Consider the following 13,463-nt stretch of genomic DNA (forward strand, 5'->3'; position numbering starts at 1 on the left):
GTGAAAAACACTCAGCTTATAAGGATATTTTAGGATATTTCTTTACATACATTTCCAGGAATAAGAACGTCTTAACTTTATTAATTTAAGAGAGTCAGACTAATCGAGATCACAGAGCTGAACGCTGAGCTCGCTGTGACTTTCTGTTCTCATTCGTCTGGACTCTGGTAGTTCTTGTATTCAGTATTTGTAAAAAAACAAAAAACAGAATTTTCCGAAAATCATGTTGACTAGACACTCAGTCGTTGCCAACGCTGACCTTCATCGCCCGCGTTGCGTAACCGAGCAGTGTTGGGCTGTGTGTGTGTGTGTGTGTGTGTGTGTGTGTGTGTGTGTGTGTGCAGATGGCTCTTTTTAAATGTCCTCCGCCGGCTGAAAGAACCAATTCTTTCCTCTGAATGATCCACTTAGATATTTTTTATTTTTTTTGCTCCTCATTTCATAATGTTATGCAACCGGACAGCAGTTACATCACTTCGCTGCAGTTACATCAACGCACAGGCACAACATTCCTGCACAATCAGATCAGTGATTTAACAAATAACTCTTTCAGTTCATGGAAAAAAGGATTACAGATGTTTGGTGTCCAGATGCTGATGTCAGGATGATGACTCCGCCCCTCCTCACACACGGTACCTGAGACTCAGAGCCTACAGGTGGATTCAGGGGTGGAGGGAGCTTCAGCTTAGTTTTCCGGCTTCCAGAAATATCCACGAAAATGATTTTAACTCCTGACAGCAAAGAGAAAAATGCAGTCAGATTTATATTTAACCTGTTTAATAAAGAACCGTCTCACTGTGACACAATGCAAACGAGAGAGAGAAACAATCAGTCTCCATCGAGGGATCGATGCAGTTTCCCTCCGCGGGGATCAATAACTCTGATTCTGGTTCTGAGAATAATACAACAATAATCCATCATCATGTATTTGTTTATTATAGTTATGACTTTATGATCTCAGATGATTAACATAAATATTTAACTTTTTTCTTATAAATTTGTTAGTTTCTGCTCTCGACTTTTATGATTTTTTTTTTAGATTATTTGGCTTTTTTTTTTGCTCTTTCTCGTGAATTTTTGACTTTAAAGAATATTTAACTTTTTTTCTTGTCAAGTTATGACATTATGATCTCCGGTGAATATGATGAATATTTAAGTATATATATAATTTTCTTGTCTTCTTCTTTCTTTTTTGACTTGGTGACTTCAGAGATTATTTGAGTTTTTTCTCTTAAATTTGTGAGTTTTTGACTTCCTGAATTTCGTGACTTTATAATCAGTGAATATTTGAGTTTTTTTTTTTTTTATGACTTAATGATTTCAGAGTATATTTAACTTTTCTTTTTCTAACATTTGCGAGTTTTTCCTCCTAAATTTGTGATCATAAACTCACAAAAATTTGGAGGAAAAACTCAAATTCTCACATTTCTTCAAAGAGAATATTTGAGTCTTTTCATGTTTTCTCTCCTAAATGTACGAGTTACTGATTTGAGGGAATATCTCAAGTATGAAGTCGCAATATCTGAGTAGAAGTACTTAGTTACTTCTCTTCCTCTCAGCCTGCTTGATGGTTTAAGCTCCTTCCCTCCAGCGGGAGGTTTTTTTAAACCAACAAACTCTGATTCATTTATTCACAGAAGATCATCGGGAGGCCTCTTTTATTTATTTTATGCTTCTGCACAGATGATGATGTTTTTATGCTTCATCATTATGCATCCTGCTGCAGGGAAACATCCTGTCAAGGACAATAAAAGCTCACTCAGACCGACCATTCATCATTTTACTTAATGTGTGTGTGTGTGTGTGTGTGTGTGTGTGTGTAGCTGAGACAGTTGGAGATGCAGTTGGAGCAGGAGTACGAGGAGAAACAGATGGTGATTCATGAGAAGCACGACTTGGAAGGTCTCATAGCAACTCTGTGTGACCAGGTAAGACACACACACACACACACACACACACACACACACACAAACACACACACACACTCAGAACTCCTCATATAGAACCGGTCTCTTGCTGCACAGAACATTTATTCCCACGGTGACTCCAGCCGGCTCTCTCGCTCGTCGTCCATCATTGTTATTGTGGGTTAATGTTCTCTAGCTGATGAATATGTCACTGCTGCATTAGAGGCACCACAAACCGAGCATATGCAGCGAGAGGGCGGCAGCTAATTTCGCACTCTGTCTCTGTCACTATACGGTTGTAATTGGACTCCTGATGAGTGGCCGGGGCCTGGTCCGTCGCCAAGCTGGCACACAGCTCCAGTTCAAGTCTTTTAGAGGCTTGAGAGTGAAGATTGTGATTCTGTTCTCCAGTTAAGACACTTAATCTCGTTTAGCGGAGGGTTAACACGAGGTCTCTCTCACCTGGCAGGTGGGACACAGAGACTTCGACGTGGAGAAGAAGCTGAGGAGAGACCTGAAGAGGACTCACGCCCTGCTGGCCGACGCCCAGCTGCTTCTCTCCACCGTCGACAACCCGGGACAGAATCTGCCCAACGGCAGCCGAGAGCAGATTGAGCGTCTGCACTGTCAGGTACACTCACCTGTGGTGGTTTAAAGCCAGTGTAGGTAAAATAAATGAAAATACAGATCCTACCATGCTAAAAGAAGCAAGTCAACAAGTTATGATTTATTAGCATCCTGAGTATCTGAATATCTGAGTTTCTTTCTTTAAAATAGTTTTTCTCCTCAATTTATGACTTAAATATCTCAAAGAAGTTTTTCCCTGCACATCTGTGACTTTATAAACTTTACTGTTAATGTTTTTTATGTAAATTTAAGACTGTAATCTCACAGAATATTTGGGGTTTTTTCTCATAAATTTGTACATTGTTCTTGTGAATTTTTGACTTCATAATCTCAGAGAATATTTTAGTTTTTCCCCTGAATTTACGACTTTAACATCTCAGAAAATTGTTGAACTTTAATCTTGCATTTGTGGGTTTTTATTCAAAAATGTTGCATGTTGTTTGATGAAAATTTAAGTATTCATAATCTCAAAAGAATATTTTATTATATTTTTGATACATTTCTTTCTTCAAAATCCCAGAGAATATTTCAGTTTTGTCTCATGAATTTCTGATTTCTCCTTTTAGCAAACAACCTCAGAATATATAAATATATTTTTTGTAAATGTATTTTTTCCAGAATATTTTAGGGGTTTTCTCAAAGATTTCTAACTTTATAATTTCAGAGGATATTATTATGTTTTCTTTATAAATAAATTACATTATAATCTCACAGACTAATAGAGTTTTTCTCTCAACTCCGTCACTCAAATCTTCGAGAACATCGCAGTTTTATTTTCTGATTTACCTAAAAAGACCCTTCCACATCCCCCCGACTCTCCGCTGTGCCTCCGTCTGCTCCGTGTGAGTTACACTGATACTCTCTCTGTGTGGCCAATTAGCTGGAGGAGAGCGAGGCGAGGCGTCTGGAGGCCGAGAGCGTTCAGACGACTCTCTCCCAGGAGCTGGAGAACACTCAGATTGAGCTGGAAAATATCTGCAAACTGGGGAGTGTGGTGAGTGTGGGCAGACGGGCGACGGGTTAAAGGACAAACCTGAATAAATGAGCAGGAAGGAGGAGATGGAAACGATGTGAGGGAGTTGATTTCGCTCTGAGCACACAGTATTAGCTGAAAATAGATAACTGCAGTAACATACACTTATTTGGGTTTTGTCTGAATATGCAAAAGTGGAAATGACGCCTCACGTTACCTGTTAATCTTCCAGACGGACGAGCAGGTAGCGCTGCTGCAGCATGAGAAGGTGGATCTACTGAAGAGGCTGGAGGAGGACCAGGAGGACCTGAACGAACTGATGAAGAAGCACAAAGCGCTCATTGCTCAGGTGACGCTTCTGACTCCACCGTTTGTGTTCTCCAGCTCTTGTGAATCACTTTTTACACTCTCAAAATCAAATCTGGCTCTCTGTGTGGTTTAGTCCTCCAGTGATATCACTCAGATCAGAGAGCTTCAGGCTGAACTGGAGGAGGTGAAGAAGCAGAGACACTCTCTGCAGGAAGAGGTGAGGCGATCAGAACATGAATTGTTTATCAGTCAGGTGTTTAAACTCACCTCCCCGTCACAGTCCTGCAGGTGGAGCACGGTCACATTCACCGCTGCTATTATTCGTCTCTCTGAATGTGTGTTTTTTGGCTCTCCTCTCTCTCCACCTCATCGTCGTGCAGCTCCAGCAGAGTGTGTCGAGGGTGCAGTTCCTGGAGTCGTCCACTGTGGGGCGTAGCATCGTCAGTAAACAGGAGGCGCGCGTGTGTGACCTGGAAAACAAACTGGAGTTTCAGAGAGGCCAAGTCAAGAGGTTTGAGGTAAGAACACATTGCAACGCATCGTATTCTCGTCCCTGCACGGCTTTATTTAAACTTTGTCCCACTTCTGTAGGTGCTGGTGTTGCGTTTAAGGGACAGCGTGGTCCGTCTGGGAGAGGAGCTGGAGCAGAGCGCCCAGACCGAGGCCCGGGAGAGAGAGAACGCCCGATACTACCAGCAGCGCCTGCAGGACATGAGGCTGGAGATGGAGGAGCTGATCCAGAGGGAGCAGGACAGCAGCCGCAGACGCATGGAGCTGGTAAGAAAACATGGAGCCAACGCTGCGTTCAGGGTCACCACACCGGCCACATCCAAGCAACCAAAATGTCTCCAATCTCCCAAATAACGGTGTCAGGAACCCACACATGGTCACTGTCAACACACCTCCCAAACATCAGCTTTCTATACATTGATTCTACCAGTAATTAATACGTTTATGAAGTAATTTGTCCAAGAAAGCAAAAGCAGGAATTAAAACATAGAGTCAAAGTGTGAGATGAAAGAAAAGCAAGAACAACTTCAGGTAAAGACCAAAAGATTAAAAAAAACAAAATATCAGTGTAAATAAATACAAATAAAACGAAATAAAATCAATAAAAAGGCAACAAGTCTATAAAAGTGGATGTAGGAACATTTTTTCACCTCTTAAAGAACCACTTTCAGTTCATCCAACTAACTTCTGTGTCTCTCCTGCTCATATAGTATTTTATTTGTCTTGCGTGTGATCAGGCAGCTCCGCAGACTCAGATCTGACATCAGCCTCCGTCTCAAAGAGGAAAAAAAGAATGGCAGAGAGGAATACATTTAAAAGGTTCAGAAACAAACAGAATTAAAAACGACGCAAGATCAACAGTGTGAGAATGCAGTTTATTGTCTTGGCAGACAAAGAGATAAGTTGGCGTCTGTTGATCAGTTGGTTTCCAAAGTCTGTGAGAGAAGATCTCGAGTCAACACCATCAGTGACGGTCCGATGTGTTCGCTGAGTTTAACTCGAGCTGCGCGTTATTTAATCTGGAAGTGCAAATAAGCATGGATGTTACAATAAAGGCACTCAGCTGACGCCTGCTGTGAAAGAAGAGGGAGAAGAAGAGGTAGAAGAAGAAAAGAAGGAGAAGAAGAAGAAAGCGAAGAAGTAGAAGAAGAAAAGAAGGAGATGAAGAAGAGGAAGAAGGAGAACTCAATCACTCAATTGTGAGAGTTGGTAAGTCACAAAAAACTTTGAAGAAGAAGAAAGAGATGAAGAAAAGAAGAAGAAAATGAAGAAGAAAAAAGGAGAAGGAGAAGAAGAAAAGAAGAAGATGAAGAAGAAAAAGGAGAACGACAAGAAGAAGAAGAAGAAGTATGTTAGCAGCAGACATTTATAAACACACCGTCAACCACAATATCACCAGACTCCCTTAACAATTCACTCAATTTTGAGAGTTGCTGCGTGAGGAGAAAAATATAAACTTTGTGAAACACTATCTCGGGCAAATTCTTAATTAATTGTGCTTTCTCGTAAATTCAGCAAATATTATACATCTCACTCTACACAGTGACGTCCACGTTTACCTGTTACAGTCCGATGTGTTCGCTGAGTTTAACTCGAGCTGCGCGTTATTTAATCTGAACGTGCAAATAAGCATGGATGTTACAATAAAGGCACTCAGCTGACGCCTGCTGTGAAAGAAGAAGAAGAAAGCGAAGAAGTAGAAGAAGAAAAGAAGAAGAAAGAGAGGGAGTAGAAGAAGAAACAGAAGAAGAAAAGAAGAAAATGAAGAAAAAGGAGAAGGACAAGAAGAAGAAGAAGAAGTATGTTAGCAGCAGAAATTTGTAAACACACTGTCAATCACAATATCACCAGACTCCCTTAACAATTCACTCAATTTTGAGAGTTGCTGCGTGAGGAGAAAAATATAAACTTTGTGAAACACTATCTCGGGCAAATTCTTAATTATTTGTGCCTTCTTGTAAATTCGGCAAACATTATACATCTCACTCTACACAGTGACGTCCACGTTCACCTGTAATTAGAGCAGGGAAGTGAGATCTGCATGTTAATTCCAGGTGTGAACTGACAGACTGTGAGTTCGACTTTGGTATGTCAGTAAATAAGCTAATTCGTCTTCTTGATGAGAGTTAGACGAGAGGATTGTTACCACTCTCATGTTTGCAGAGTAAATAAAACTCACCTACAAACATCTTTAAAGTGCACTAATTTCTTTAATCACACATTAATAACATCCTGGTTCACTCTGCAAGTCACAGCAGCTGTTTTCTCCTCATGTCTGTTTCTTCTGATCTCTCACGTCTTTCTTATTTTGTCCTTTCCTGTCACACTTTTATCACAAGAAAGCCACAAAAAAAAAAGCAGATGAAAATCTTTGTATTCCATCACCGGACACAAATAGCAACACCTTGTCCAGAAATGGAGATAATTATAGGTCTGAGAATCGTTTCCTGCCACCTGCAGACGGATCGCCGCCGCTCCACCCGGGCGGCACCGCTGAGGCGTTTTAAACACCGAGCCCGGCGGGCGTTACTCACATCCAAGACGTGAGACAAACTATTTAAGAGGCTTTGGCAGGAAACACTTCCTCCGGGCTGTGATTGAAAGTATCCGCCGCTTTTTTTCAAAATCAGCCACTTCTCCGCTGTCCTCATTAAGAAAAACAACAGCTGGCGTGTTATCTGGAACATTAGAAAACATCACCTTCATTACTGCACAAGTTTGATCATTGCAGCTCTGACAGCAGGAGGGAGGCGCTCTGCACACACAAACACACCTACACATCCTCAGATAATTGCACCTTTCCCGTGTTTTCACCAGCATGATTTAGCAAATACGAGATCTTTCAGGAGTTTGTTCCAACAAAAGCTGCTTTGAGCTCGGCGACCAGGCCAGAAAACAAACGATGCGCATCCTGAAAATCAATCGTTCTTCTATGAGTTATCTGATGTGTGATACTAGTTTGTTTTTCGTTTGAGTGTTAAGAAAAAGGGCTCATGAATTTCAGAATATCTTAAAGTTGGGTTTGTTCCGTTTTTGCTTTAATAACAGCAGCAGCACGGAGCGCTCGAGCTGGCACGGACTCCACGAGTTTGTGTAAAAGCTGCTGACTCATGTGATCGCAGCGTGAGTCGACAGCGTTCCCACAAAGCTTCTCGAGATCTCACATTATGCTCGACTCTCTCAGTCTTCAGGTAAATGTTCAGTGGGGGTTGAGGTGAGATGAGTGTGGAGGAAAGTCCAGGACTCCTTGGTTTTTGGGTGGTCATTATAAATTATCCAAGGAGCCTCTCATCCTCCAACGCTTAATGTCAAAATTAAAGGGATATTCCGGTGTAAGTTTAATCCATGGTCTAAATCACCCTGAAACTGTGTTAGACTCCCTCTCGAGAGATCAAGTTAGCAGACCGCTAATTTAGGGAGTTTTATCAACCTCAGAAACGACCGCACGACAACAATACACTGCAGTAAATGGATCCAAATATAAACCGCCACCAAAAAGCCATAAATAATGCTCAGAACAGCACCAAACTTCAGCAACAATACAAATAGGGTCTCAGCACATAGTCCGGGGCATCTAACCTCCGCTAGCTTAGCTGGATTTCTATTGTGACGCTAAAAACAGATTTCAACTCTCCTCCATCAGCTTCCGGGTCGGGGAAGTCCTGACGCGACGATTACCGAGTGCGGTTAGAAATGCTCAATTCTGTTCTTTTCCCTGTCCGCTCTCGATAATAACTGTTATAAACTGGCAGGTAAGACACATATGAACTTTGATTGCTTTTCCATGGAGTCATAATCATACATTTTCATCCATGAGCCGCGGAACTCTAATGCACTCGGTAATCGACTCGTCGGGACTTCCCGTCAACAGGAAGCTGCTGCAGAAGAGTGGTAAATTTAGTCAGCTTTTCAGTAGAAATCCAGCTAAGCTAGTGGAGGTTAGATGCCCCGGACTATGTGCTGAGACCCTATTTGTACTGTTGCTGAAGTTTGGTGCTGTTCTGAGCATTATTTGTGGCTTTTTGGTGGCGGTTTATATTTGGATCCATTTACTGCAGTGTATTGTTGTCGTGCGGTCGTTTCTGCGGTTGATAAAACTCCGTAAATTAGCGGTCTGCTAACTTGATCTCTCGAGAGGGAGTCTAACACAGTTTCACGGTGTGTTAGACCATGGATTAAACTTACACTGGAATATCCCTTTAATACGCTGAAGGACACTAAAAGACAAACACCCACCTCAGCCTCAGTCTGTCCACCCTGCTGCCGTCTGACAAAAGATCGCAGAGTTTACAAGGGGCACTTGAATGCACCACGAAGTCCCTGTGCTGTGTGTGAAGCTGCGACACAGACAGACAGACAGACAGACAGACAGACAGACAGACAGCAGCAGCAGCACGGCCATAAGTGACAGCAAATCACGGAGCAGAAGCTCGGCAGAGTTTCAGAGATTTACTCACCAAAACTGGAAATTTTATTGCAGTTTGGTGTTTGGCGGGTGTTTTATTTTGGACCCGCAGCCACAAAGAAAAGAAGGCAAATATTGACGGATCCATCTGGAGGTTTAAGGAATCAATATCATAAATAAAAAAAGCAATTAAATATTTACAAACACACGGTTTTGATGTGCAGTTTAACGTCGCTGTCGGCCGAGCGCTGAGTTACACAAGACGTCTTGTTCTCGTCTCCGTGTGACCTCTGAGCTCAGAGGAAGAGACGGAGCTTCAATAATTATTCAGTTATTAGCACAAAGAGAGCAACACACACACACACACACACACACACACACACACAACGATGCCCTTTAACAACCTACCAACCAACTGTACACACACACACACACACACACATGCTCCTACACTCCTCCTCCTCCTCCGCCACCGTTCTTAACGTCATCTCTCCCTCATCCTGCTTTCTCTCTCTGACTGTGATTAATCCTCATTGTCTCTTCAAGGTTATAGGCACACACACACACACACCACACACACACCACACACACACCACACACACGCACACACATTCATACATGGTTATGTGTCTCTATGACAACCGCTGCACCCACACCCGTCTCCTCAAAGCCAACAAAGCCAATAACTTTGAAAGCCTAGAAGCTTTCCTGTGCGTGTGTGTGTGTGTGTGTGTGCAGGCATGTGTGACAGGATGCCAGAGAGACAGAATAATAAAAAAAAACAACAGAAAAAACAGACGAGATGAATTAATAAATCACTCTATTCTCCCAATGTCAGCGTGCGTACGTAACAATTTTCCCTCCAAACAAGCCGGTACGAACAGGAGCACCGCGGGCTCGTAGGTCGCAGGACTCGTGTGTGTGTGAGAGGAGGACATGCCACCGGACATTCAGTGTTTGACTGATGAGGTAATATGGCGCAGAATGAAGGTAATTGCCGTGGCGGATTGGGCTTCTGGGTCTTAACAGGTTGAGGTGTGGGGGGGAGGAGGAGGAGGAGGAGGAGGCCGGGCTGCTGAAGGTGAGCGTGTTCTTCGCCTTCGTGTCAACAAACCTTTAATCTCCCGCTTGTTCACAGGAAATGCAGGTGGAGGAGCTGAGCGCCGTCAGACAGACGCTGCAGGCCGACCTGGAGACGTCCATCCGCCGCATCGTGGACCTGCAGGCCGCGCTGGAGGAGGTGGAGTCGAGCGACGAGAGCGACACCGAGAGGTAAGAGAGTTCACCGAGGGAGCGTCTCCTCTGCCGCAACCATCACGTCTGTATGTCTAAACTCAACCTTTCACCACTCTGCCCTCCGCTCCAGCGTTCAAACTGCTGTGGAGTCCCTGACTCGAAAGAGAGACCTGTAAGAACATCATGAATGTGTGTGTGTGTGTGTGTGTGAGCTGGCGGTGTGTGTATGTGACCTGAAAAATCGCATCAGGCCTTGACGTGTAATCATGAAGCGTTTTAATTGTCATAATACTGAATTAAATATCAGCGAGAGCCTGTGGAAGGATAATTCTTGTCTATTACGGCGAGATTTCTGCCGTCATTTCCTTCAGTTCTAAAAAATCACTGCGAGATCTGAGAACACCGAATGTCACTGAGAGAAGTCGAGACGAGTGAGTCAGCAGTCAGACAGGTCGGGAGGAGCTCCAGATTATCTAAACCGGCGTTTCTCACCTTCCCTCAGCCAGATGAACTCAATTACCCCCTCGCATCGACTCGACAATTAATAGCGTTTCCAAGAGGTGTTATTGTTGAAAAAGACAACCGGATTGCTTCCTTTTCCCTCAGCGTAGCAGCTACTAACAACAACGGGCGGAAGACTTCAAAAAGAGACGCGAAAGACGACATATGAGGGTTCAATTGAAATATATTTAAATAAACAAGATCCAGATTTTAATCCGATCCTCATCGAACTGTGCTCACAGCCTGATTATTTTCATCAGGATCCATGCATTGTTCCCTGAGAACCTCATGAAAATGTGGGAAAACATCCTGTCTGACAATATTAAAAGAAAGTCACAAACAGTTCCTGGATCTGTTTCTTTATTCTGATCCACAACAAAAGTTCATGTGGTCTGTTCTGGGCTGAGGCTGGAGCAATTTAGGGGCCGAAGCAGACAGAAGGGAGTGAAAAAATGTCGCTATCGTCGTCTCTACGAGGCTGATTTGATTCCAGCGTCTACTTGTTTTAGTGACGTGTTCGTGCTCGCAGATCTTAGCAATTAACTTGGTGACTGAACTTCAGGAACTTCAGGAATTACGGCCAAAAATGACAAAAATAAGACCCGAGTGACTGAAGCAGGAGTGACCAAGAATTATCCTTTAAGGTGACTCAAGTGAAAATGGCGACATGCATGGCTACTAATAGTCCATGAGCCACCGCTGCACCGTTACATTTCACTCTATGATATCAAACAACAGCTCATCTTTGAATTAAAGGTAAACCAGCAGTGCGTTTTTACTGCAGCCTCAGGATTTGCATATTTCTCCAGGAGCTAATGATCGCAGCCTTCAGGTCAAGATGTCAAAAAAATAATTGGACCCTTTTTAAAATGTGTTTGGACGGGTCTAAACTCGATAGCTTTAGCTTTTAAACTGCATTTTTTTTAGAGGAAAAAGATGCAACGGGTTGAAAAAAGATGATACAGACTCTGTCAGGTTATTTGAATCAGCCCTGGTTGTAATCCTGCCCCGGCTTGCAGTGGAATCCTCAACCGCTTGCTGAGCTGCGGTCGTCATGTGCGTGCATGCTCGCTGCAGTTTTTTTTTTGTGCATCTTCGCCAGCTGCAGAAATAAAAGACGAGACGTCCTCGCTCTGGCTGTAACGTGGTGATCAGACGTGATCTTGTTCCGCAGTGACTCGGTGTCCAGTGTCGGCTCCATCGGGACGGAGGATGTTGGCGAGGGGATTCGTCATTGGTTAGGAGTGCCCAGAGGAGGGTCCAGAGGCGGCGGCTCTCCCTACGGCGGCAGCACCATCAGCAGCCATGGGGGGCGCCAGTCCGTCACCGACACCATGAGCAACTACAGCTTCCGGTAAGCGTTATAACTACAGTGAATCACAGATATGTGCAGAGCTGCGACGACAAGGTGATAACTTGACTGTTGCCTTGACTACAGTTCCTGCGTGGATCCTGATGATGAAGGTTCTGAGGCTGGCGGGTCCAGAGGTCCCAGTCGCGCTCCGTCCTCCTCGGCTCTGTCCGAGCTGCTGGACGGGCTTCGTAAACGCAGAGCCGGCGGTGATGCAGGTGAAGACGCGGGCAGCACCGTCTCCCTGCCCGTCTATCAAACAACCGCAGCCTCAACGCTCAGACGAAGAGCCTCCGCCCTCTCCGTCGGCCCCGGCGACCTCCAGGAGCCCCGGCCCGGCCCCAGCATCCTCAAACCGTCCTCTCCGCTCCTGCCTCGCGCTGCCAGCGCTCGCTCCATCGGTGACGCTCCGACATCGACCGCCTCCTCTACAGCCAAACTGTCCCGCTTCAGCTCGAGTGACTCCGTTGTGTCTCTTCCCTCGCTGCCACACCTCTCCTCCCTCGCCGCCCGCCATCGCCCGCCCTCCTTGTCCATTCCAGAGGAGGACTCAGAGCAACCCCTCCGCTCTGTGACGAATCCCATCAAGCGCTCCCCTCTGGCACCAAGGCGGTGCATTCTGGGTAATCTTGTAACAGAAGACGGAGGCGAGGCGTCTCTGGGTTCAGAACCTATGGTCTTCCAAAACCGCCGCCTGACCGGGGATAACGGGCGTGACGACGCAGCCTCCGACATCCTGCCCGCCATCCGGAGAGCCCAGTCCACCAGCAGCCTGGCCAGCTCGGTCAGAGGAGGCAGGAGGGCGCTGAGCGTCCACTTTGGAGAGCTGCCTCCTTCGACCCGCAGCAGGAAAGGCTCTGAAACTGAATCCTCCAGCTCAGGTGGATCAGGAGGAAGCAGTCAGAGCGGCGCACCCAGACGCAGGTTTGACAGGCCGCAGGGAGAAAGACTGGAGGCGGAGGGCAGCGAGGGCGGAGACGTGGCTTCGGTCATGAAGAAATACCTGAAAAAGGAGGTTGACTGAACCCGAGGAGGTGAGCTGTCCTCTTTATTTATGACCACTGAGTTCTGGTTCCCCTCATGGGAACTGAGTGAAGAAGTAATATGTACGGTGATCCCGTCTGAATCAGTTACACACAAGATCTAAAGATACATTTTGATGTCAAGAATGCTGCAATTTCTCATAAAGTTAAGAAAATATAATTCACATTTGTGTGAAACCACGTGATGAACTACATCGTCTCCTTCAGTATACATCACTGACACCAACATGGCCGCCACCCCAGCAAAGAAAATGTATTATAAAAGATTAAAATCTGTCTGACTGTAATGACAGCTGGGTTTTATGGGAGTTTTGGGAGAAGGGGAGTTGGAGTTGGACTGATTCTAAAAGGTTTCAGTTGTGGGTTTTGGGAACACCCCCATAAAAAACGCTCTTCCCCTCTGAGATCGATTGTTATCAGGAAATGATGTGTGCGAATGTGAGTGCTCAGCCCACATCATTCATTTTAGTCTCCTGGTTGTGCGGGTTGTAAAACAGCGACATCAGTGCCTCCAGAATGAGAACTCGTACTCCCTGCTGAGAGTAGGTGTAGCGTGATTCATAAATATCTCTCCGCTCGGACTCGAAGGTATTTTTAGTTC

At 44.8% G+C, this 13,463-nt stretch overlaps 1 protein-coding gene and 1 long non-coding RNA gene across 5 annotated transcripts in view; one reads left to right on the forward strand and one right to left on the reverse strand.

Moving 5' to 3' along the window:
- Positions 1-13,463, forward strand: part of myo18b (myosin XVIIIB) — a 45,470-nt gene that overhangs the window by 31,673 nt on the left and 334 nt on the right. For 3 of the 4 annotated variants that reach the window (XM_030436233.1, XM_030436234.1, XM_030436236.1), the window contains 11 exons: positions 1,824-1,928; positions 2,377-2,538; positions 3,415-3,528; positions 3,740-3,856; positions 3,950-4,033; positions 4,197-4,334; positions 4,408-4,593; positions 9,870-10,003; positions 10,098-10,139; positions 11,643-11,822; positions 11,907-12,853. In XM_030436233.1, the coding sequence (XP_030292093.1) occupies positions 1,824-1,928; positions 2,377-2,538; positions 3,415-3,528; positions 3,740-3,856; positions 3,950-4,033; positions 4,197-4,334; positions 4,408-4,593; positions 9,870-10,003; positions 10,098-10,139; positions 11,643-11,822; positions 11,907-12,843 (2,199 nt within the window). In that variant the 3' untranslated portion in view covers positions 12,844-12,853. The remainder of the gene's footprint in view (positions 1-1,823; positions 1,929-2,376; positions 2,539-3,414; positions 3,529-3,739; positions 3,857-3,949; positions 4,034-4,196; positions 4,335-4,407; positions 4,594-9,869; positions 10,004-10,097; positions 10,140-11,642; positions 11,823-11,906; positions 12,854-13,463) is intronic. The other variant, XM_030436235.1, reaches the window with a different exon arrangement.
- LOC115592955 (uncharacterized) lies at positions 403-3,839 on the reverse strand. The gene is made up of 2 exons (XR_003986243.1): positions 3,725-3,839; positions 403-3,567 (listed from the first exon to the last, which is right to left on the reverse strand). It is a non-coding gene; the product is annotated as an uncharacterized LOC115592955 (long non-coding RNA).

This window comes from Sparus aurata, chromosome 12 (genome assembly GCF_900880675.1).
Source record: "Sparus aurata chromosome 12, fSpaAur1.1, whole genome shotgun sequence".
Lineage (NCBI taxonomy): Eukaryota > Metazoa > Chordata > Actinopteri > Spariformes > Sparidae > Sparus > Sparus aurata.